The sequence below is a fragment of the Asterias amurensis genome, chromosome 13 (genome assembly GCF_032118995.1).
Source record: "Asterias amurensis chromosome 13, ASM3211899v1".
Taxonomy (NCBI): Eukaryota; Metazoa; Echinodermata; class Asteroidea; order Forcipulatida; family Asteriidae; genus Asterias; species Asterias amurensis.
In genome coordinates, this window is record NC_092660.1 from 7,157,076 (window position 1) to 7,184,137 (window position 27,062).

General features: G+C 37.2%; 1 protein-coding gene across 1 annotated transcript in view; it reads right to left on the bottom strand.

Moving 5' to 3' along the window:
- Positions 1–418: 418 nt before the first annotated feature.
- Positions 419–27,062, bottom strand: part of LOC139945905 (terminal uridylyltransferase 7-like) — a 55,592-nt gene continuing 28,948 nt past the window's right edge. Inside the window, exons 12-22 of the mRNA XM_071943412.1 lie at positions 25,095–25,346; positions 23,536–23,649; positions 22,574–22,651; positions 19,865–20,090; positions 18,842–18,927; positions 16,543–16,723; positions 15,714–16,324; positions 14,689–15,192; positions 11,519–12,135; positions 8,087–8,329; positions 419–2,786 (exon numbers count right to left, since the gene is read on the bottom strand). Of these exons, the coding sequence (XP_071799513.1) occupies positions 2,666–2,786; positions 8,087–8,329; positions 11,519–12,135; positions 14,689–15,192; positions 15,714–16,324; positions 16,543–16,723; positions 18,842–18,927; positions 19,865–20,090; positions 22,574–22,651; positions 23,536–23,649; positions 25,095–25,346 (3,033 nt within the window). The 3' untranslated portion in view covers positions 419–2,665. The remainder of the gene's footprint in view (positions 2,787–8,086; positions 8,330–11,518; positions 12,136–14,688; positions 15,193–15,713; positions 16,325–16,542; positions 16,724–18,841; positions 18,928–19,864; positions 20,091–22,573; positions 22,652–23,535; positions 23,650–25,094; positions 25,347–27,062) is intronic.

The following is a 27,062-nucleotide window of genomic DNA, read 5'->3' on the forward strand; positions in this document are numbered from 1 at the left end:
TCGGTAATTTGTAATTTTTAAAAAAAAAATTCTTCTTTTTCTTTCTTTTTATTCATAACATTAATCAGTTGACTCTCGTTAATACAACCTCTTAACATGCGAGTTTGTAATACCGGTAATGGGAGTCGACTGTATTCAGATACACACATGTACTTACATGTAAGTCAAGAGTACATGTAAACACATTATTATAAAGAACTAGTTCATGGCATTTCACAATAAAGCATGGATGGAATGCAAATGTACATTTAATGGCATGTTGCTACATGGATTGATAACAATCACTATCTGTGTAATTCATTTACTACAATCTTCCTATGACAATACAATATTTACAAACAACTGTTTACCCCACCCCGGTAACAAACAAAAAAATTATTATATTTTTTTTTAAATTCTTTAAACTTAAAATTTGAAATTTCTATTTGATACAGTCCCTCAAAATTTCAGTTCATTTTTTTAAGAAATTTATTTTCATAAAAAAAAGTAAATAAATGTGTACAACTAAATATACACATTGATAAAATTGTTACACAATCATGTCCAAAATTAAAAAAGGAAAAAGAACAATGAAATAAATCAGTTTGACATGTAACACTGTGTAAGCACTTGAACTTTTTGATAAACTAAGGCATATAAACTAAGGCATATGTTGTTACTGTCTGTTAAAGCTATATTACACCATTGATTTGGGCTGGGTAAATAACCAGCCTTCCTCAACACTATTCAACCAAATCGTAAAGATTTCATCAAATTGTGTTTTAAGTTTGAGTGAAAACAAATAATAGTTTTGTAAATGATTTTGTGAATGTTTATACACATGCTTATTATGATTGTATCAATTGAAATAAGCTATTGTTATTTAGGTGTCTTCATGCAAATATCGTTTTCTTAACTTTCACAGTTTAAGACAGAACATGAACATTCTTAGTACCCAACTTTCTTTTCCAACAAATCCAGACAAATGGGAATTCTAAGGTAAAAACAAAAATTAAAATATTGACTCAACATGTCAAAAACAATAGCATAACATAAGAGATGGTTAATAATATGTAAAAAGGAAAAAATGAAGGTTTAACTGTGTAGCTCAGAAATAAAAAATAAACAAGGTAAAATTCCAGTGAGGATTATTAAAATATATGCACTTCATTGTATCTGTAAAAATAGAATCACAAGAACAATCCTGCTGATAGTTCTGTCTTATATTATAGCAAATTTAAGATTTCTCGATAGTAATTTTGCAATAAAACTTGTGGCGTGTCATGGCCTAGAGGTTAAGAGCACCAGATTCAAACTCTGGTGTTTCTGATCAGCAGAGTATGGGTTGGAGTCCCAAACATGACATCTGCGTCCTTAAAGACACTGAAAATTTGAGCTCAATCGGTCATCGAAGTTGCAAGATAATAATAAAAGAAAAAACACCCTTGCCACACGAATTTGTGTGCGTTTAGATGGTTGATTTCGAAACCTCAAATTCTAAATCCGAGGTCTCGAAATCAAATTCGTGGAAAATTGCTTCTTTCTCGAAAACTATGTCACTTCAGAGGGAGCTGTTTCTCACAATGTTTTATACCATCAACCTTTCCCCATTACTCGTCACCAAGTACGGTTTTATGCTAATAATTATTTTGAGTAATTACCAATAATGTCCACTGCCTTTAAACAAGACACTTAACCATTGCTTCGTCCTTGGGATGGGACGTAAAGTTGTTGGTCCTGTTTGTTGTGTAATGCATGTAAAAGAACCCAGTGCAATTATTGTAAAGAGAAGGGGTTCGCCCCGGTGTTCCTGGTTTGATTGGCAGCATATAACTCCACAGCACCTTGTAAACAATTACATGTACATGGTGCTATGTAAAAGCAGTAGGTCTCATAAGTTGTCCCACATACCTTGCAAGAAATACTGTATATTAAAGCATCTCTTAAGCGTCACCGAGTGACGGATATGCGCGCTATATAAGAAGCCACTATTATTATACAACAGCAGACACAGACAGCAATCAATCTGCGCATTCTCCGTATTTTACAGAGTTATTTTTATCCCACCTGAAAATATTTAGCAGAACTACATAACAAGGGCCTTACAGGTTTTGAACCAAGCAGTGACTAACACAAAGGAATAGTATTCAAGTAACACTTTAAAAGATGTCATGTTATTTATAGATGAAAAAAAGATTTTGTTTGTTATGTAGCACTAACTAAATGTATTGCAATCCCTCATCAGGAAAGCGGTTGCTCTGATTCAATAACCAACCTATATTTACACTAGGCCTGGGCGACTAGTGAAATTTACCACTCCACTAGTCGCAACTCAAATACCCGCGACTTCCTTACTAGTCGTGCCTAATTTTTAATTCCCATTGTGGCATATTGTTTGCCGCAGCCGCAATAGAGTAACATTCACGCTGAAAGGATTGAAGGATTGTGTCACATTGTGTTTTGTAAGTTAATTATGTTGTCGTGAATAGTGGTGACTGACACAATTGGTTCACCAAGCAGGTAGTGTTGACTATATTTGTAGATATCGTGGCGGCATGATTAACCAAGAAGTTGAAACTTGGTGGTCGTGAATCGACTAAGCAATCAATGACACTAAGCGACTATGACATTAGTCACACTAGTCGCCCAGTCTTAATTTACACATGTACACTTATCTCAGCACTCATCACTGTTGGATACTACCATGTTGATTTACATGCTGTGGAATTGTAGATTCAGATGATGCTGTGTCACTTCCCATTCTATGCATTGATGTCATGTGTTGCATATCATTTTGACCAGTCCCACTAAAATAAAAAACAAAACAAACAAAAGTTAAAACCTACACATTTAAAGGAAGCATTGTAACAACATCAACTAAAGACAAATCAACACCCTCTACTCCTTAAAGGCAGTGGACACTATTACTCTAAATCATTATTAGCATAAAACCTTTCTTGTTTACGAGTAATGGGGAGATGTTGATAGTATACAAATATTGACTGCTTCAAGTGCTATGGTTAAAACTACGACTCTCGAGGTGATCCCCGGAGCATTCTATTTGCCCGAGGGGCAGCCGAGGGAAAATGGAACGGTCCGGGGATCACTGAGGGAGTCGAAGTTTTAACCATAGCATGAGTTAAAGCAGTCAATATTTCTTTTATAACACCCCAACAGACTATTCAGATACACAGATGCACAGCTGATTAGGTTTGAGGTGGGTAAAAAGTTGTCTAGGCACTGCACGCCGTGTGATAGTCATCGGACTATCACACGGCAAACGATGCACTATCACACGGCAAACGATGCACTATCACACGGCCGCCGTCTAGTAAAACTAAGACATGTCATGTGACGCCCTCTAAACCAATGAAAAGGCAGAATATTTGTAAGGGGTGTTATAATAACAGCTGTGAGAAACACCAACTGTGAAGACTGGTTTTTGACAATTACCAATAGTGTCCAGTGTCTTTAAACATAGAGTGCCCATACAGTGATGATTTCGAGGAAGTACCCATGCGAGGAACGAGTACTCGCAAATCACTCGAAGCAACTCGTTTACCACACTCGAGTTTTACGTGCCTGGAGCGAGCGAGTGCGAGCGAGGAACGGGGGAGTTCGAGGGAGATTCGAGGGCTATCATTTTGTCCCCAAGACTCCACTCAATCTTTGCCTTGCGAGGAGCGTTCATGCATAAAATCTGACCTCGGATTCAGCGTCAAAATCCAATTGTAGTTGCCTGACTGGGAACTCAGAACGTCCGCCCAGCCAGCACATAATAAAAAGGCTGATGATACGGAGTCTCCATCAATACAGGGAGCAGTGGCGGCGTACAAAGCAAAAATGTTGAAGTATTGTTATACTTTGTATCAAGTTACAACATAGTATAACAATTTTGAATTTTTTGCGATTGTAGCAACAAGTGCGGCACATCTAAGGGAATTTTGATGCCTGGAGTGGCTGGCTTTGGGAGCATCACGTTTTTTTAAATTATAAATCCATGGCAATTATTTAAATGGGTTGGAGGTCCGGCTGTTATCATGTCCCACAGTCCATATATTTAAAGAGCAAAATCAGCGCCATGGTGACGACCGGTAAACATGACGATGTGGTAAACGTTTTGAAAGGAAAATTTTGAATAAAATAAATATTACAGGGGTATATCCTTAATAATTTGTATTCACTGTATATCAGACTAATAATATAAGAAGGAAGCGATCTCGAAAAAGAACTTTTTTTAAGTACAAGTTCAGAATGTCTGACCTCCCCTCTGGTATATTTTTGCCGTTGTGGGACACATTCAGTAAACAACTTCATTCGATCCTTTTGGCCGGCATTCCATCCTTTTGTTATATTTTTGCCGTTGTGTGATAAATGCATTTAAAAAACCTTTTTTCTTTTTATTACAGAAAAGTCCTTATTCCGTCTTTTAATAATGCCGGAATTTGAGTATTGGTGAACATTTGTAAACAAGTTAAGAATGTCCGACCTCCCCTATGTTTTATATTTTTTCCCCTTTTTTAATTACAAGACGGTCCGTATTCCGTCTTTTAATAATGCCTGCACTCGAGTATAAGGGAACATTTGTTAACAAATTGACCCCCCTCCCCCTCTGGTATATTTTTGCCGTTGTGGGATAAACGCAGTTTAATAAACATTTTTCTTGTTTTAATTACAAAAGAATGTCCGTAATCCGTCTTTTTATAATGCCGGCATTCGAGTTTAATGGAACATTTGGTATTAAGTTGACCTCACCTCTGGTATATTTTTGCCGTTGTGGGATGAATGCAGTTAAAACATTTTTGTTATTAATTACAAAAATGTCCGTTTCCTTCTTTGAATAATGCCGGCCGAGTATTGGGGAAAATTTTTTTAAAAATTGATCGCCCTCTGGTATATTTTTGCCATTGTGGGATAAATGCAGTTACAAACTTTTTCAAAAATAATACAAGAATACCGTATCCGTCTTTTAATAATGACAGCATTTGAGTTTATTGGAACATTTGTTATTAAGTTGACCTCCCCTCTGATGATGGGAGCATACTAAAATCGACTACAGGATCCTGGATTGGTCGTGGCTGTTTTATGTATATAAATAATCGATTAATAAAAACAGATTTCAAATATTCAAATTTTCAAATATGTAGTTAGGATGGTCCTAGCCTCTGAGCATTGCTTTTTATTTTGTACTTATGGTATCAAAACTTCGCTGTTTTGAAAGCATTAGCAAACGTAAAGGAGTTTGAGTTAGTTGGTGCTCATAGTTTCTTTCACTATTGGCTCACTTTAAACCCCAACAACAAAACCGTCTTCACAAAAGCTGCATTCGCACCTCTGTTGTGGTTTGTTAAAATTAGCTGACTCATCCAAACAAGCCTGATCTCTACATTTTCAATATTGCCAAACAATGGCGGACCAAAGCCTCACTAAACATCTCCTCGTGTGTGCATTGTCTGCGATGCTCCTTGCTGGGTCTGACATTGTAAAAGAGGACACAAGCAGAAAGGTTTTATATAAGACACTTCCAGGTACTGGTTAACAGCGTTCTGGTAATGCCTCTCTGCTTTCAAGAGCCAAATAAAGTACTTACAACAACGCAGTTCTGATGATCAAATAAATAAAAAATCCCGATCGTGGAAACTTCTTCAATTGTTAACTGCATTTATCCCTAAATGGCAAAATTACAACATAGGGAAGGTCGGACATTTTTAACTTGTAAAAACAAATGTTCCCCAATACTCAAATGCCGGCATTTTTATAAGACGAAATACAGATTTTTTTAAACAAAACAAAAGTTTTGAACCGCAGTTTATCCCAAAACGGCAAAAATATAACAAAGGGGAGGTCATACATTCTTATCTTGTTAAACAATCTTCTCCAACACTCGAATGCCAGCATTGTTAACAGACGGAAAACGGACATTTTTGTAATAGTAAACAAGTTTTGAACTGCATTTATCCCACAACGGCAACAATATTACGAAAGAGGGGAGTTCAACTTCCCCAGTGTTAAAAAAATGATCCCAATACTCCAATGCTGACATTATTAAAAGACGGAATCCGAATAAACGGACATTTTTGTAAATAAAAAAGGTTTTGAACTGTATTTATCCCACGACGGCAAAATATACAGAGGGAAGATCAACTTGTTAAAAAATGTTCCCCAAAACTCGAATGCCGGCTAGCATTATTAAAAGACGGGATACATCACACAACGGGGAAAAAATAAAACAGAGGGGAGGTCAACTTGTTAAATATAATGCCGACATTATTAAAATACAGAATATACGTACAATTTTGTAAATAAAAAAGAGCTCCTTTCCCCTCCCAGGTTTATTTCTTCTTCCCATTTTTGTCTCAGTCGATTAATATTTTCCCGTCCTTTAATATTTCCCCGCCCATGTTCATTTCCCCGTCCCATGTTTTATTTGTTCTTCCCATGTTTTTCTCAGTCGATTAATATCCCCATGCCTCCCCCACCCCAAGGGTTATTTCCCCGTCCCAATTTTTGTTTTCCCAACCTGGGTTGTTTCAATCTATTTATCTACCCAAAATACACCAAAATGCCCCATGCAACAACTCCTGACATCAAAGGTAAAAAAAATCAAAAAAATCCCCTTAGATGTGCCACTGGGGTTCTTATACAAAATGTTACATTTGTTGTAACTTGATACAAAGTATAACAACACTTCGACATTTTTCCCCTGCCCACATTGACCACACTTATTGCTGAGACTCTGGAATAAACTTGAGACTGGGAAAACCTGGGACAGGGATATTAAGGGACATAAAAAAGGGAAACAACCCAGGACGGCAAAATAATTATTACGGGACCGAGAAAAAAACGGGAAGGGGAAATAAACCTGGGACGACGGGGAAATAAAGCTGGGACGGGGAAATGCTTAGGGAGATAAAAAAAAAACAGGAAGGGGGAATAAACCTTGGACGGGGAATAAACCTGGGACGGAAACAAAGCTGGGACAGGGAAATAAACCTGGGACGGGGAAATGCTTAGGGAGATAAAAAAAACAGGAAGGGGAAATAAACCTATAGGACAGGGAATAAACCTTGGACGGTAATAAACCTGGGACGGGGAAATAAACCTGGGATGGGGAAATAGACCTGGGACGGGGAAATACTTGGGGAGAAAAAAAAAACAGAAAGGGGAAATAAACCTAGGACGGGGAATAAACCTGGGACGGAAATGAACCTGGGATGGGGAAATAAACCTAGGACGGGAACAAACTTGAGACAGAAAAAAACGGGAAACAACCCAGGACGGCGAAATAATTATTACAGGACCGAGACGGGAAAAATAAAGCTGGGGTGGGGAAATAAAGCTGGGGCGGGGAAATAAAGCTGGGGCGGGGAAATGCTTAGGGAGATAAAAAAAAACAGGAAGGGGAAATAAACCTTGGACGGGGAATAAACTTGGGACGGAAATAAAGCTGGGACAGGGAAATGCTTAGGGAGATAAAAAAACAGGAAGGGGAAATAAACCTAGGGAAGGGGAAATAAACCTAGGACAGGGAATAAACCTGGGGCAGGAATAAACTTGGAGACGGGAAAATATACCTGGGATGGGGAAATATTAAGGGACAAAGAAAAAAGGGGAAACAACCCAGGACGGCGAAATAATTATTACGGGACCGAGAAAAAAAAACTGGAAGTGGAAATAAACCTGGGACGGGGAAATGCTTAGAGAGAAAAAAAAGGAAGGGGAAATAAACCTTGGACGGGGAATAAACCTGGGACGGAAATAAACCTGGGATGGGGAAATAAACCTAGGACGGGAATTGTGAGAAACGGCTCCCTCTGAAGTAACGTAGTTTTTGAAAAAGAACTAATTTCTCACCAAAAAATTTGAAATGAATTTGAGACCTCAGCTGAGGTATTGAAATCAAGCATCTGTTTTTTCTTTCATTATTATCTCACAAATTCGACGACCAATTGAGTTCAAATTTTCACAGGTTTGCTATTTTATGCATAAAAAATGTTGAGATACACCAAGTGAGAAGACTGGTCTTTGACAATTACAAATAGTGTCCAGTGTCTTGAACAACATCATACCTTACTATTACAAGAAAATAATGACTTATTTCATGTACCTTTGAAGAAAACTGACACCCTGAAGAAGAGCAGCGCCAATGTTGCTTTCCTCAGAAGGATAGTTGGGATACTGTTGGCCACTAGGCCAAGACAATGGATGTACTGGTGCAACATTACGACTATTCGGCACTCCACTTGGTTGGTTCCACAACCCTCCATCACCTCCAAATGTATAGACACCCAGTGAAGGCCCTTGGCTTGGCAATGGTGTTGATGATGGTAATGAGGATGGTGAGGATGACCTAAGCATAAAAGGAATGATGCAGAGCTCAATTCAATTCAACGCCCATTCTTTTTTCGATTGACAATAACAATTAAACACACAGTTGAAACAAAAAAAATGAGTATAATTATGAAAAGATAGATGCCACATAATTCTACAGGAATACAGAGTGCGAGCTTGGAAGCACACAAACAAAAGAAATCCCTGCTAAGCAGTCTATTTCGCTTGACGTAAGCGCAGAATTCACTGCTTCTGCTAAGCACTGAATCTTTGCTTCCAGAGCAGAGCATGACATTGGGCCAATTCCCACAGGATTTTTCATTATGCAAGTTCCCATCATGATAGGCCTGGGTGACTAGTGAAATTTAATACTTGACTAGTCGCACCTCAAACCCAACTACGACACTTGTCGAGATAAATTACGGATTGTCAAGATTTGTGCCGCAATGTGCTGCAAGCGAAACATTAATTATGTTGCGATTAGTAGTAAGTAACACAACAGTTTCACCAAACAGGTAGTCGGAACTAGTTTTGTAGTCAACGTGTGGGCATGATTATAACGGAGTAGAGAAAAACAGTAGTCGTGACTCTAATAATAGAGAGGTTTCGCAAGTGTACAGATAAACATACAGATACCGATACATCGACACTTTGTGTGTTTTCTCATGACGCGTTTCCGCGACTGTCGTATTTTGCATACACGTTGTAACGGATATGGGAGCTCATACACGTCGTAGATAAACAGATACTGTCTTGCAGACTTTTAGTAGTATTTTTTTTGTCCCAGATAAAAAACATTTCTCACGGATTAGCTTTCACATCGTGCTTGATATAAATTTAGATAGAATTTGTTTAGTCATTTGCAAGCAAAACGATGAGAAAATGCAGTGTATAAAACACGGGGTCTCTAAACGGTATGTCAGAAAAACACTCATAATGATGAATGTGAGCGCACTCAAGTGAAACATACCTATAGTTTGCTAAACAAAATTCAACACGTAGCTGATGTGAACTGATACGGCTATCATATTCATATCTGTATCTGTATCCGCAAGCTTGCGAAACCTCTCTAATAATTTGTAGTCCCGACTTTAACACTTAAGCACACTAGTCGCCCCGGCCTACTTTTGCACAAGTAATTATAAAGCACGATTATCCTGCGAATGCAAATCAAATTTTTAAGTCACTGTTTTTGCAGTGAAAGTTTCACAGGAGTTGAGCACAATTAGTCAACTGTAGCAAATTTTTTGTTACAAACTGTCACGCTCAAGAACACATTCCCTCTGTGCTTAGCTGTTAAATACGCTTAGCGTAAGCACAATTCCCTGATTACGTAAGCGCTGCGATTCTTTCCTTTAAAAGCCATTGGCCCAGGACCAGACCAAACTAAACACAAAAAGCAGCTAAACACAGCAAGTACCATTCCTCATGTACAAGTTGTGAATCCAGGTCTTCTGCTCAATTTCTGCATTTTTTTAAAAGCAAAACCTTTTGCCCATTTATTATAAGCTGCTCTTTAACATTGAGCCACTCAACCACCAGAGAACTGTCAGCATAATAAAATCTCTGCTTTTGTATTCCGGTCAAAGAGTCATGGTCTAGTTTCCGAAAGTAAAGCGAAATACTGGAATTAGTTTAGGCAAATGGTCCCTGGCGCAAACAAGGTGACTTTACCCGTAAATCATTCCAAATTCCAGGCGGTCTATTTTCGTCGTCCACGCTCATCGCCTGAAATGAACCCAGTTTACGGACGACGCCACCTCAGAGTCTAAATACGTTGACATTATTTCACTCATTTCTCAAAAACTACAACACCACAGCAAGTAATATTTTAAGGGAAGCTTCCAACTGTCATTATCTTCAAACTGTTTAAGTTTAGTGTAATTCTGTGGACACCATGGTATGTCGTCGTCGTCAAAAACCCCTATTTATGTACGCACGTACGTTAAACGAAAACCCTAAACCTTTGTGTACAAAGTATATGGGTCCAGAACTCGGTTAGAAAACGAAGAAACAGAGACTGCGCTGTGGTCCAGAACGCGGGTAGAAAAACAAATCAAAAAGACTTGAGTAGACTCCTCTCAAGAAGTCACAACTCATGACAGGTACATACTGAATTGCATTTACCATAGAGAATGTTTAAAAATAACATGGAAGTGACTGCATCCAGTTATATTCAAACGCGTAGACTCATCTCAAGAAGTCACAACTCATGATAGGTACATACTGTATGGCATTTACCAAAGAGAATATGTAACAATAACATGGAAGCGACTGCATCCAGTTATATTGAAATGAAGATTACGTGGCTAATTAATTAAGATTTTTAATTTTGTTTACATTTAGAGTAAAGCTTATGTTCTAAGCTTCAATTTAGTATATGATTTCACATATTTTTGAAGTTATGGTCTAGGAGATCGAATAGACTTAAATAAAGGGCGTGTACAAATGCTATGGGGTTTTGGCGGAAACAAAGAATAATAATAATAATAATATTAATAATAATAATAGAAATAATAAAAATCTCGACGAAAACAATACCTGTTCCGACGGTAGGTCGGAACAGCTAAATATAATACCAAATGTGATTAACATGCTAGCCAACAAGCAGGGAAAAGGTTTTAAGCATACTGCTTTTGCACATTTTCCTGTGACAGACAAGGACTAAGACATGCCTAGGACAGCTTTGCAACTCTTATGTGGCATGCATCACATACAGAGATTTGGAATTTTTTGCTGACAATCAAATTTGCAGCTGACAAATGCAGTAGCCCAACGCCAGATTTTGACATCCTGGGGATGGGCGATTGGAACAACCTCTAAAACAGCTAAACACAGATATTATTGATTTAAATGCACTGGACACTATTGATAGTCACTCAAAATAATTGTTAGCATAAAAACTTGCCTGGTATTAACAAGCAATTGTGAGCTGTTGATAGTACAAAACATTGTGAGAAACGTAACTTATATTTGAACCTAAGCTGAGGTCTCAAATTCAAGGCATCTGAAAGCACACATCTTGTGCGACAAGGGTATTTTTTTTATTCCAAATTTTCACATGTTTGTTATTTTATGCATATGTTGAGATACACCAAGTGAGAAGACTGGTCTTTGACAATTACCAAATGTGTCCAGTGTCTTTAATCTCAACTTTTATGCACAGGAATAAAGTTTTGGGATATATGATTTTGAACTTTTGACTTACAGTGACTGGCTACTTTGAATCCTATTGTCTTGCTGTAGTGGGATGTTTTGCTGCTGGTGTTGCTGACGCTGTTGCTGCTGTTGCTGCTGTTGTTGCTGATGATGTTGCTGATGTTGCTGATGTTGATGCGGCAGGGCCTGGAATTGTTGAGTTGTTTGATTCCATTGCTCTGGATACTGCAAGTTAAGTTGCTGCTGTATCATGGGTTGTGACAGACGCTGCTCTTGCTGATGTTGCTGTTGACTGAACTGTTTTTGTTGCTGCTGCTGTTGTGGCTGATAAGGTTTTTCCTGCTGTTGCGGAAATGGCCCTTGATTTTGGTGTTGCAGCATTTGTTGTTGGTTCTGTACGTGTTGGTTCTGTAAGTGTTCTTTCTGTGGATGAGGGTGCTTCTGTTGGTGCCTCATCTGCATAGCTTCTAGTTCATGTACTTGCAACGGTTTCTCGTTTGTTGGAACCGGTTGGTTATGAAACTGAAGAGCACTTGCAAATTTGGAAATATCAAATCCTTTTGCAGTATGTTGATCAACTTGCATGTTGTTAAGTTGTTGTGGTTGCATCGGTGGCGTTACCTGCTGCTGCATTTGGTGGTGCTGTTGCTGCATGGAGCCCCAATGCTAATTCATCAAAAAAACATTGAAACAGTTTTATTAGTACTAGTTAATGCTTACAGTGTAAACAGTCATCAATAATTAGTAAGGGACAAGTTGCCTTGGATCGCTCGAGTTGTCCATGAAAAGCGTTTGAAACCGTTTGTTATCAAATGTACATGGTTAGAAATATGTTTTAAAAGTAGAACATAATGATACACACAAACATGCCTCGAAATTGCAGGGTTTTTCTTTCACTTTGCAAACTAACATGGTCGGCCATTTTATGGAGTCAAAAACTTGACTCCACAAAAAGGTGAGTTAGTTCACAACGTTTAAAGGATTTGGGTACTTTTTCAAAATGTCCATAGATTTACATTTTACTTACAGGGTTTGAAGATAATGATAGTGGAAAGCTTCCCTTCAAATATTACTTACCGAGGTGCTGTAGTATTTGAAAAATGAGTAAAACAAATGTCATAAAAATACATTTGTAAATGATTAAAATAATTTTCGTCTCATGACATTGTTTTACTCGTTTCCCAAAAACTACAGCACCTCAGCACGTAATATTTTCATTATCTTCAAACTGTGTAAGTTTAGTGGAAATCTGTGGACATTGTGTTTTTTGTCCTACAAAAGTTACATAGACCCTTTAAGGAAAACCATGCATTTTTAAGGCATATTTGTGTGGATCGTTATATTCTACTTTTAAAACATCTCTAACTATGCATTTTATAACAAACGGTTTCAAATCTGTTGAGACATCCTTCGGGTGTGAAAAGTGCTGTATAAAACTTTGCTATATACAGTCGACTCCCGTTAATACGAGGTCCGGCGGACTGGCCCAATTTCCTCGTATTATCCGAACCTCGTCTTAAACGCAGCGCGCTAAATATAGATACACACGTCATCATTGTGCATGCACACAACACGTGTACTTGCATATACATGTATACACTTGTACACAACAGGTGTACGTGATATACATGTACATGTACACTTGTGTTAGCCTGCACGGAGCTGTTTGCTTATCAGAACAGCTATTACGAGCATCTTGTACACAAGAATATCATTGCTAAATGTCTTTTATTGAGTGACTAATCATGGAAATGTAATATTTTGTACAATTTATGATAACACTATAGCAAAGAGATGTCAACTTGTCGTTCAGAGCGAGTGTTTTCTGCCGCGTAGCGCATGGTATGAACATGATGCATGCACTGAACATGGAGTATCATGATAACAGCATGTCAAGCGTGGGACACCAGCGAGATGTTTCTGGAGTTCCGTTGCACATGGACTGAAGGGAGTGATGATTGTATAAAGGAGCTTGTTTCAGTTACTTTTCCGTTTCCTTTTTTAATAATATTGTATTGTTTCATTTTTCAATTTCTCCTTTTAATTCATATTACAGTATTTAATTCATTAAATCTTTGCGTATTTGTGTCTTTTAAAATAGTTTTCTTTTTGATTGATATTATTGATTTAATAAAATCTTTGCGTATCTGTGTCTTTTAAATCATCTCTATCTTTTGATGTGATTGAATTAAATATTCCGGACGGGCAACCTTTGTTTTTTTTTCTTTCTTTTCTTAAAAAAAAACATTTTTGGAAACGGGGGAATCTTTATTCATTTAATTGTTATTATTGAATTAATAAAATCTTTGCGTATCTGTGTCTTTTAAATTAATTTCTTTTTGATGTCATCTCTATCTTTTCATTTTGGTATCGAGGGTAAGACACTTACGCTTGATTTTGATAATAGCCATTTTCTTTTTCGAATGTGGCAGTTACAGTTACGATGAACGTATGAGAGATGGTCCCAAAATGTACCCCTTTTTATAATCATTTGATGCGGTAAATTGTTTGAAGTGTAACTCACTCAGGAGGGGGTTTTAGAAAATCTTTTGTTGGGGGCTATTTTTAATTGAAAAAGGGGCTCTACTAAAAAAGAAAATCGAACAGCGGTGACGTTTTTGAAGTTTTGCATGGATGATACGAGCAAGGATTAATCATTAGAACCCCCAAATACTGCCGAGTGCGTTCGCCGACATGAATTTATTAAGTAAGCGGCATGTTTTTGAAATTGAGAAGGATTGTCAGTGACTAAACCGTTGGTGGTTTTGAGCCACGCGCGTGATTTAAGCCCTCTATTGTCTGCTTGGGTAACCCAGTCCGTTGAATAGACTGGTGGCGCTCTACGAGCACCATGCAATTAGCACCTCTATTGTATTGATCATGGGGTTTAAGGGCTTCATGTCATTTCTCAACCTTGACGAAGGTAAGCTTTTTTTACACACTTATTCCAGGCCCTCGCTCCAAACGTCTGAAAACAATACATTTTGTCTCCAAGGGACCGCAAAATTACCTCGTTATAACCGTGTTCTCGCTACTACCGTGCTCGTATAATCCATATTTTAATGCATTGAAACACGCACGGGGCAGTTCGGGACCGGCAAAAAACCTCGTAATAACCGGAACCTCGTAACATGCGAGCTCGTAATAACGGGAGTCGACTGTAATAGTTATCATTATTATTATGACCTTTTAATGTTATACAGAAGTAGGTGCACTCACCTGTTGGGATCCACTATCCATCTGTTTATCCGACCGGGATCTGTGTCCATCATTTAGCTGTTTGACAGTTTGTTGTTTATGTCGCTGTAAAGGTTGCTGTTGAACATTATGCTCAACATTGTGCACTGGTCTTGCAGTAGCGTTACTTGATGAGAAGTAAGTCTGTACCTGTGCAGGCTGCTGGCTTTCAGTATACTGATGCAGTCTTTGGTCAGGGTTCCGTTCCTGAGGTCTTTGTAGTGGTTGCTGTTGAGCTGGTTGTTTCTGATGTCCATATTGTGGTTGGTCCATTGTAGTAGGTAAAGCAGGATATGCCTGGTTATAGGTTCCATTCACAGATTGCCCCTTAGCAGACTGATCTTCTGAGGGTCTGTTGCTGCTATTTTTATTTGTGTTTTGTGACCGTTTTCCTTGTCTTTGATCGTGCTTCTTATTATGTTTTCTCTCCACTTGATGCTGCCTCCATGACTCATCAATATTTTTTTGTTGCGATGTGGCACTTTTCTGTTAACATAAAAGCATCCAGCTATTTATAAATGGGTAGCATACAATAACTAGTACATGTACCTACTGCCAGCAATTTCTGTGTAAACAAGTAATATAGCCTGCATGTAAAAAGAAATTCATAAAAGCATTTGAAATTTTACCTTTAGACATATATCAGTAAGGTTACATATCTGCAGTATGCCACCATGTTCTATGACAGTTACATTTTGATGGCCCATAACATATAGTTTCAACCAGCTTAAAATACTGAGATTTTACATTCTTCGAAAGAAACTTCAGTCAGGAATTTTTGTTTTGTTTTACAAATTTCCAGTGAATTGCTTAAGTTGTAGTGACAGTGTCATATGTATAATGATTTATTTTGGGTTTCTGGGTACAGATATAATTCTTACAGAGGGAATGATGCTTAGGTATTCAACTCATTCGAAGCCAGACAATCTGAAATCTTTAGTGTCAACATTACTACAGTTTACATTTTTGTACCCCTAAACACAACAATTATTTTTAGCGATACGTACAGTTTGGGCGAGTGTTACTTGGGTTGGTGTCTGTTGCATGGTTCCAACTTGAGGTTTAGATGTTGCTGCCTGCTGCATGGCTCTTGCAGAAGTTTTAGCTGGTGCCTGGTGCACAGTTTCTGAAGAGGTTTTAGTCTGATGCATGTTTCCTGCAGAACTTTTAGCTTGTGTCTGATGCATGGTTCCTGCAGAGGTTTTAGCTAGTGTTGGCTGCATGGTTCTAACAGGAGGTTTAGCTGTCACTGTCTGTTGCATGGTTCCAATGTGAGGTTTAGCTGTCACTGTCTGTTGCATGGTTCCAATGTTAGGTTTAGCTGTCACTGTCTGTTGCATGGTTCCAATGTGAGGTTTAGCTGTCACTGTCTGTTGCATGGTTCCAATGTGAGGTTTAGCTGTTGTCTGTTGCATGGTTCCAATATGTGATTTAGCTGGTGTCTGCTGCTGTGGCTGCTGATGTCTTCCTGTAGGAGGATTAGTTGGTTTGACTTTGCCATTTGCTCCTTGTGTGGGTTGTGTTGCTGTATATACTCTGCTTTGTATAGGAGTGTGTGGCGCATTACTTCTTTGATGAGTTTGTTGTGAATCCTCCAAGGGCTTGACATCATTCGTGCCTGAAAATCAAACATGACATCAATCAGTTTATTTCCACAGTGTAAAAACTTTCCATATCACCAGTGTAACGATTTCCCTGGAATGTAGTCTGTATATTCCCCAGGGTTAATAATGTTGGAAGCGCTTTGAGATGCCCTTCGGGTTTAAACAGAGCTATTACTATTATTATCAAAAAAACTGGTTAGTATTACCATTATTATCATTATCTGACCCCTACCTCTGTCTCTCCTTTTCTTGGCGTCTTCTCTGTCTCTGTCTCTGCCTTTATTGATATCTTTCTTGCCTTTGCGATGCGGGCAATCTTTCAGGAAATGTCCAATCTTTCCACATACTCTGCAACATCGATCATTCGGGGGAGCTTCTCCTCCAGTCAATAAGTAAGCATCCAAAAAGAATTCCTACATGTTGCAACCAAAAACAAGAAAACAGATTTAGTTCAGGTGAACACCTGGGCCCATTTTTATACAGCTCCTTAAGCAGAAAAAGTAGCTAGGCGTTTGCTTACCAGGATAAGTTTGCTTACCAGGATAAGGTTACCAGCCAAAGTACCATGTCACATGCACAATTTGTGACTGGTAATATTCACAACAGAAAATTGTGATAAATGCTTCTCTTGGAAAACCAAGAGTTATCACAATTTTTCCATCAACTGATAAAATTAATATTATGTCGCAAATTAAATTAGATGTTTGTTGAGCAGAATGTGTGGTTGGACAGAAATTGTTCCCTTACATTTATTTATTTATTTTATTTTAATTCTTCGGACAAAACAATAATTATTATAACAAAAAAAGACTGTCCAGGGAAAGGCAAAAGTAAAAAAAAACTGTCATCAAAAAGATATGCCCTCCGAGACCTTGCTCATAAAAAGAGTAAAATCTAAAATTGTAGTGAGAATTAAAACAAAAGATGTCAAGTAAAAGCAATACACAAACGATATACAATAACCACCATATTAAAACTAAGGCCCCTAATTGTCAAATGTAAGCAGAAACACCAACCAGATGAGATGAGATGAAATGGGGGAAAAAGAGTGAAATAATAAACACACTAAGGTAGATGAAATACAAACTTTTACAAATAAAAAAAAAGGGAAAATCAAGACCTGATTCAAATACTTTACTAGAAATGTGAAACCTGAGTAATAATTATTGTTGGCTGGTCTTAAACACCTACCTGAGCAGAATGTTTTCAACATAAATGGTATTTTTACTTATTTATAATGCACTTGTTCATCATTTTAATGTAATTTTGATATGTGTACACTTTTGAACTTTTCGTAATTATCGATTAAAAAATCAGGCCCCTACCTAAAGGTTTTTTAAACAACTAAAAACACTTCTGCCGTTGAGAGCGGGCGTCAAAGGACAATGCCGCTGATGTCATTTGTGGGAGTTTGCTTTGTTATACATCCACGCTGCAACAAAGCGGCTTATCTACTTATGACGTTTTGAGAGTGATTACGTAACGGGGCTTTTCGCAAATCTCGCAGAAAAGCTCTGGATAAGGGCATACAAAATGATTGTTTTTCTACACAATTGAAACCTATTTATAATCATATGAATCGATTTTCTTATTCATCAAAAACATTTTAAGTGGAATTCAGCAAAGTTCACGACTTGACATTTTCGTTCAAGCAGGTCTTTAACATAGCAAAATCAAGGCTAGTCGAATACATGCCACACAAAATAATATTTCAAATAGGAAAACAAATTTGTGCTTCAAGAAATATAAATCAAGTACAGTGTCAAAAGAATTTGATCATGTGCTTGAATAAGGGAATCAATGTGTGGTGAAGAGGTTTTCAACGAGTGGTTTAATCCCAACGAGGCCTGGTTCTTGATAATTTTACCGAGACGAAGTCGAGGTAAATTATAAAGAACCAGGCATCGGCAGGTTTACACCTCTAGTTGAAAACCGCTTCAACACACTTTGATTCCCATTCATAAATACCTTTTCAGTCAAAAACATCATCACTTTTTGGTCAAAAAGTAAAATAAATGCAAAAATTATAATTGTTGAATGATTTCTTTCAACACAACACCCCTCAAGCTATAAAATGGTAAAGCCTTCCGCCGCCCTCGGGTAAACAACTCCTTATAAGGGAATGCTGTGCGCGTCGCGCGTATCGCGTGATGTGGCACAACTGTTTCAACCATATAGCTCTCGACCAATAGGAATGAAGAAACTGTCTTCTAAGAACAGGTGCAAGCTCGCGTGTCACGCCCGTGTTTCAACACTTTTTACTGGTCACAAACAAAGGTTTATACACACCCACGTGACGCGCTCTCCACCAATAGGATTAGCGAAACTGTCTGAGGTATTTATGAATGGAAATTTAAGACTACTGTGCAAGTCATTTCTCAATACATGTACATGTGTAATCCTCTTTTGATAATAGTACTTCTTTCTCTGAAGCAAATCCTAATAACAATGTACAACAACTTATCTATTAACACATTTAATATTCCCTAAAAAATGTCGGTGTGCGACTAATACAGGTGGGGAGTACTTACAAAATCATCCAAGAAGCGCCCAATGTTTTTTGGCGAGCCAAAGTGCTCTCTTGCATTGATAAACACTTGCATAATGAATGTCGCCACTGTAGAATGGAAGCAGACACACAGAATTAATTTATTTCCTTTTATTTACCCAGGGTGAGCCAAATCAGTAAACAAATAACTGGTACCCATTTGGGCTCTGCATTTAAGAGTTGAGAACAAACTAATCATCATATTAAAAAGTATACAGAAGTAATCACATAATAAATCTAACGATAGAAAATTATTAACTATTAGTGAATATGTTAGGGTAATATGTTAGGATAGTATGTAAACGTAAAATTATAAGCAATATAAACAAATAGAAAAAAAATAATAAAAATTACAGCATGTATTAAGTGTTTTATAAATCACAGATTCGCTGATTCCTCAATGCACCTGACACTAGCAGTACAATTAAAACCTCAAAAAACCTAGAACAGATATGAAAACTGATTTAAAAAAAACTGTGTTGAAAACACCCTATGAAATCTATAAATTATGTGAGAAATATCCAAATTATGTGGAAAACCAACAGTAACTGTCACAATAAAAGGAAGGTCTTAAACAGGCAAGCTGTGGCTAAATATATATTACAATACCACACACCTTCAACCAGAATTGAAGATATGAAGAAATGAAACAATATAGCAATATAAAATAGACAAGCTGTGACGATCACATTTAAGACAATAGATACCAGTCCCGACATACACTTTCAGGAATTCAAATAAAATTGTGATAACGATGAAAGTTAAAAACTTTGGCAGGAGAGCATGACACAAAATTGCACAGACACATAAGTCAAATCTAAGAGAACATAATATGGTTGTGTATGATGGCTAAATACCCAGCTCATTCAATAGCCTGTTCTCTTAAAGTGGAGGGTAAGGCATTCCAGATACAAGGAAAGTTATTAAAAACGGAATATTTAAAAGACTGCCTCAAGACAATCTGTTTTATACTAAAAATGTTTAAAAAATTGAATAGCGAGCATACTTTTTCTTGAAACTCCACCACCAAGGTTATGATCCAGGTCAAAAGGGTCTTCAATAGCAAAGCCTCGTGCAGCACCGGTCCACATCTTCTCAAAGCGTGTCAGTGGTTTATGCTGTCTGGTGCAAACAACATGCTTCTTTGAATTGAATTCCTCGGTAAAGAAGCGCAGAAATCCAAGCCACAATTCACCGACTGATTCTGTGTTACTAACTCTCCAAAACTGGGGCTGTAAAAGTGACAAAACAATTAACACATAAAATTTTATGATACAATAAATATTGTAATACACTGTGGTATGTCCTCTTTTGACATTATTTTTATTGTTAAAATTTATTTTATCAATACAAAACAAACCAAAGTTAAAATAGAACAAGAAAGAACAATATAAGGGGAAAACATTAAGAAATAAAGCAAGTAATTAGGTAAGTAACTACATAAATAGATAATTAAAAAAACCTAAATAAATGAATGAATGAGGGAGACTGGAGGTGGAGTATGCAGGAGGGAAACAAAACCAAATGAGGACTCTCAAAATGGTGTGATTGTCACATCATAAGGGGCCGTTCATAAGAGTCATTGTAAAAAGTTTCGAAGTTGTTTTGGCCCACCCCAAATTTTGATTTTTAAATATTGATTTACATCACAATAACAAAGCAATACCTCAAATGATGTAGATATTTTAGGTCAAAGGTCTCCAACAAAAGGTCTCCAACAGTAGTTTTCATTAGCTGTTCCTGGCTTAAACACACAACTATGTTGTTTAATCAGAGATGAAACTGGCGAGCACATAAAACTTTGTACAACAGTTTTTAGTTCGATATTATGAGGCTCTGCTCTCTCATAAAATGTTGATGACAAAAGAATTATCAAGGGCATCAATTAGGGAGACAAGATCGTCCAAAAATGTTTGGTTTTTTTACTTTTTTTTATAAATAAAACTGACTTTCGATTTTTAGTAATTTCTCTGACCCACCCAGCCACAATTTCGAAAAAACAAACAAACTTTTTATTAACATTGACTATTATGAATGGCCCTTAAGCTGCATCACACACCAACCCAACTTGAGGGAGCTTTCGAATTAGGGAATAACAGTGCGAGTACCCGGTCTTCACTGCGTGGTAATGACCGGGTTGGTGGCTGGCGCTGTTAACGGACCGAGCCGGAGGCGAGGTCCGTTAACAGCGCCAGCCACCAACCAAGGACATTATCACGCAGTGAAGACCGGGTACGAACACTGTTATTCCCATTAATAAATACCTTTTTTAGCAAATTAACGGCTAAAATTGTCCAAATTGTGTGACTTTTCTCTCGGCGGTACTTCCAGTCATGTTCAGGGGCCATATTTGAGCTTTTGATGGTTCCCATCTCTTTCGTGCGTTAATCACATTACTGATCTTTGAGACCAGTGACTCTTTTAAATAATGATCTGTTCAGCGCCTTCACTGGGGTCAAAGGAGGCAAATGATTGGACGATAGCTGTTCCTTGTGCATTAAAATCACAATTCATCAGTTTATACGCGCGCACATGTTACACGCGTGCAATCAAAATTGATACATTTTCAGCGCACGTACGCATAAGTGCGCGAAGTTGCAATGAAACTAACAGGAATATAAATAAGCGTGCGATACAGTGCAACTATTCGCTATTTTCCAAAGCCGGTCTTTATACCACCGTTAACACTCCCACACGTGACCGGGTTTTGACCAATCAGAGACTTGAAACTGTCCAAGGTAATTATTAATGCAGCTTTATGTCAAATTAATCCCAAGGCAATACACTATTTGCATATGCACTTAACCAGTATGGCCGCAATTACAATATACCCCATTGTACTATTCGTAGCTAGGCACAATATCATTCAAGTTAAAAAAAAAAAATTACGTACATCTGTATATTTAAAAGACCTTTTTTTTACATGAGAACACAAATGGTTCTTCAATATCTGGTGTCAATTAATTAACTAAAATAATAAAAATGTACCATTTATATACAGCGCATAATACATAGTAATTAACCATGTCCCTATGCGCTGTAGAGAAAAAAAAACAACAGAATACAAATACAAGATGTACATGAATTAAATGTTAAATAAGTCATCTTTAAAGCAGTCTTACACTTAAAGGCAGTGGACACTATTGGTAATTAATCAAAATAATTATTTATATTAGCAGAAACCTTACATGAAGACGAGTAATGGGAGAGGTTGATGGTATACAACATTGTGAGAAACGGCTCCCTCTGAAGTGACATAGTTTCCATGAATTTGATTTCGAGACCTCAGATTTAGAATTTTCTGTCTCGAAATCAACCATCTAAACGCACACAACTTCATGTGACAATGGCTTTTTTTCTTTCATTATTATCTCGCAACTTTGATGACCAATTGAGCTCAAATTTTCACAGGTTTGTTATTTGATGCGTATACACCAAGTAAGAAGACTGGTCTTTGACAATTACCAATAGTGTCCAGTGTCTTTAACAATGGAATCAATGTTTTTTAAATGTTTCGGGAAATTGTTCCATATTGTTGAGGCAGTGTGAGGGAAGCTACGTTCACCATAAAACTGGTGAAATAACAAATTGTTTCTTTTAGAACAAAGATTTCTTGAAGGTGAGTTCATTATTTTAACAGCTCTACAAAAAAGATGGGGCATCGAGCTTCCCAAAAATTCTCCCATTCAAGCACACAATAAACTGACAATCTTACCAGTTTGTGCATGTCAGTCAAGTACCATGCATTGCGACCTTCAACAACATCCTTGGGCTTTTCCTTGCCCTGGTAAAGCTACAAAGGATCAAGAAAAAAACAGTCTTAATTAGTCAACAAAATTTACAACATTTTCACAAAATAATCAAAACCCATATTTGAAACCTCGGAACATCCATTTCTGACAATGTTACCCAGTGAATGATTTCCCTTGTATAGCAGAGCAGATTGCTACACAAAAATGTATCACTTGCTACTCAAAAAATCACTATTTGCTACTCAATATTGGCATTCAGTGTGCACAAAATAAGTTCAGTCTAAATATTTTGCTTTGCAAAATAGTTGGACGAAATCGTTCCATTACCATTTTGTTTATATTACAAAGTTCTTTCTCAATATCAATTTAATTACTAATCCATAAATACCTCAGACAGTTTCACTACTCCTATTGGTGGAGAGCGCGTCACATGGGGTGTTTAAATGGTTGATAATGACCAGCTGGAGCTGTTTATAACCGGCTGGCTTCACGTTTTGGGCACGCAAGCTCATGTACGCCAACTTAATTTAGGCGTAACACAATTCATAGCTATTAGTAACATCACGTAATGTGTGTGTACATGCACGTATTCACACCACCCGACACACACAAAACATTTTCGCAAAAGATTTTGAAAATTTGCAAACTTCGCCAAATCGTAAAGGAAATAAGTGGCAGATTGTCTAAAATTGTGAAAATGTTTAGTATTTTAACAAAAGCGCATTTATGAATGGGAATAAAGGAGTAGTGACTCAATTTTAAACGTCTGTTTAAAACCTTGCAGGGTCTTGGCTGTGCGATAAAGGCCCTTGTGTTCGGCTCGGGCCTTTATCGCACGGTCACAACACTGTCGGTTTTAAACGGCCGATCAAGAACTTGCCGCTACCCTCTTATTCCCTTATTAAAGCAAGAGAGTAAATATTACCTCCTGCAAAACTGGCAGAACAGAAGGAGTCCTTTGTTGAAGAAAGAATATCATCATGAGAGTATACGCATAAGATGACAGGCTACCCTTAGATGCATCACCTATGTCACACACCTAATACATCAGAACCAAACTATAGCATAAATAATGGAATATTGGAGTGCAATATGGTCAAATATCATCATGAGAGTAGTAGAAGACAGGCTACCCTTAGATGCATCACCTATGTCACACACCTAATACATCAAAACCAAACTATAGCATCAATAATGGACTATTCGAGTGCAATATGGTCAAATATCATCATGAGAGTATTATAAGACATGTAAGACAGGCTACCCTTAGATGCATCACCCATGTCACACACCTAATACATCAGAACCAAACTATAGCATCAATAATGGAATATTGGAGTGCAATATGGTCAAATATCATCATGAGAGTAGTAGAAGACAGGCTACCTTTAGATGCATCACCTATGTCACACACCTAATACATCAGAACCAAACTATAGCATCAATAATGTTGTATTTATTATAATACAATGAAAGTATTTAAAAACAAATAATAAAGAGGTTTAGCTGCACGTTACGTGAGCAAATACGTGAACGTGAACGTCAAAAATCTGTGTTGTTAATATCTCACATTCAGCATACTTGAAGTTACCATTTTTCACAAAAGGTGCGTACGTGCAGACGTCATACCTGTAGGTGAGCATGCAATAAGCCCAAAGTGGTGACATCACCTAGAAACAACACATTTTATATTTGCTCGCGTAACGTGCAGCTAAATAATGTAACTAGAGTATAAAAGCATTCAATTCAATTCAATTTTAATGGTCCTTCCCTGGAGGAAAATAACTTTGCATACATTCAATACACAGAAGGCCCAAAAAAAAACATGTTATGTTGGTGTAACCCGACCTACCCTAAAAATACGGCCGTCCCTGGATATTTTTATTTAAATTAGATAAGATAAACAATATACCATATTATCATAAACCACAATGGAACCTAATAAACAACATCTTAGCAGAAAGTAACTAATGTAATTAACGTTTGGGCTGATAATTGAGGAGGCGGACAGCGTAGGTATGAAGGAGTTGAGGTACCTGTTTGTTTTGAATGAGGGGGAAAATGTTCAAATGTAGCAATTCTGGTTCCATTCTTTGGTTGTTTGTAACTTTCTTAACCATTTGTAATCTGTTTATTTAAATTAGTCTGTATTAGCTTAATATTTTTCAACCTCTGTGAAGCGCCTCGGGACCCTTTTGGGGCTATATAAAAGCCATTTATTATTATTATTATTATTATTATTATTATTATTATTATTATTATTACACTGTACACCGAGGTCAAAGTTGGAGTCAATATGGGAGATACAAGCAATGTCCATACTCATATTCACTGCGCGCATGTGGGATAGCTTATTCCTTAAGATTTCTTGCAATGGTATCGATATTAGAACAAAACTGTTCTATCAGTGTTTTTTACCCTTTTGAAACAAGTACGCACAAATCAGGGTTCTTCATATTAACGGGGTAACTAAAGATAACGTACCTTTGCAAACACTTTAACAGTGTAGACTAGCTGACGTACTCTTACATCAATCATGGAGTATGCATGTAGCATGCGTGTATTGGCCTGAGCTAGACAGTTGTACAGACTTATATCAGCATCTAACTGCATACAGCGATCCACAAACTTGACGATAGGAACTTTAGCAGTTGAGATGGGAATTATATTGTGCAAGTTCTTGTGCTTTTTCAGTTTCTTGGCAAGATCTTCAACAATGACAGGAATGTCTAACTTCTGAAATACAAAAAACATAAACAATCAGAACAAAATAAAATGGATGTTATCAGCGGCCAAAATATAGGATTCAAACTGCCTCTGGCCACCAATTTCATAAAGCCTGTAAGCACCAAAACTTGCTAAGCACACAACAAATGTTGCTTAACAGAACATGTTACCAGCCAAACTTACACTAAGCTGACATTGTTGTGTCCCACTTAATTTTTGCTATGCAAGAAATTTTGCAAGCAGTATTTTCTGCTTATCAGCTTTATGAAATTGGGCCTTGCTCTAGCATGGTAAAGGTTGTGTATACAGTGCTTAATTCAGTGTTTAATAAATGAACCTTTCATGTGTACAAAGTCCTGTATGCAGTTCATTCAGATGTATGCATAGACATTAAGCATCTCTTGTGATTCATTATTTGTAGAATGACTCTTTTTTTTTTACATAAAACCAAGGATGTCTCATAAGTGAACTTAATCACTGTAGCTCGCAAGCCTGAGGGAAACCTGTAAACAGGGGTGCTTTCTACGTGGACCAGAAACACCAAGATTAACCAATACTCTTCCATGATAAGTGTTCTGGGTTCTTTTACATGCCCTACCAGTCCTAGTATTAAGGACCTACAGCTTTATGTCCCATCCAAGTGTCAACACCACAGCTAATTCTCCGGCGCTCTTAATCACTCAGCCACTAAAACATAACAGTACCATTGACCATGGTAGACTGTTTGTACAATAGGCTATTCTTGCGAATTGCTAGAGTCAAGTGTTAAAGGCACTGGACACCTTTAGTAATTGTCAAAGACCAGTTCGTTTCACTTGGTGTATCTCAACATATGCACAAAATAACAAATCTGTGAAAATTTGAACTCAACAGGTCGTCAAAGTTGCAAGATAATAATTAAGAAAAAACACCCTTGCCACACGAAGTTGTGTGCTTTCATGCTTGATATGTTTTATACTATCAACAGGGTTTCAAGGCGCTTCAAAGAGGTTAAAAATATAAGCAAGTTAAGAAAAAAAGAACAATTTAAGAAAAACAGATTAAGATTGCGACCAATGATAACTATTACAAATTTAAGCAAATTAAGAAAAATACAGAACAATATTTAAGATAAACAGATTAAGAATGCTTTAGAAAATTACAAACATCCATTAACAATGATATAAATGGTCAGTCCCAATTGACATGAAACAGGCAGATTTATAAATTTTAAAAAGAGTCTATTAAAGCTATTGGACACTTTCGGTAAACAGTATTGTCCAAGGCCCACACTTTGTGTATCACAACTTATATTTAAAATAACAAGCCTGTGAAAATTAAGGCTCAATCGGTCATCGGAGTCAGGAGAAAATAACAGGAAAACCCACACTTGTTTCCGCATGTTTCCCCGCGTCATGACATGTGTTTAAAATAAATCCGTAATTCTTGATATCGGGAATTTATATTGTTTTAATGTTTTCTCAAAAAGTAAAGCATTTCATGGAATAATATTTCAAGAGAAGTCTTGCACCATTACCTTCTGTAAACCCTGTAAATTATTTGTAAATCTGTGAATTTTTAATTTTGTTTCGGTACCGAAAGTGTCCAATGGTTTTAAAGAAAATAATGGTTGTAATAATTTTTCCCAATGTCGTTATGACGTTATTTTTTATTAAAGGAAAGGAATAGGAGCCAGTTTGAGTTCAAGTTTGGGTTATTTCCTTGTCTGATTCTAGTTCCTTCAAC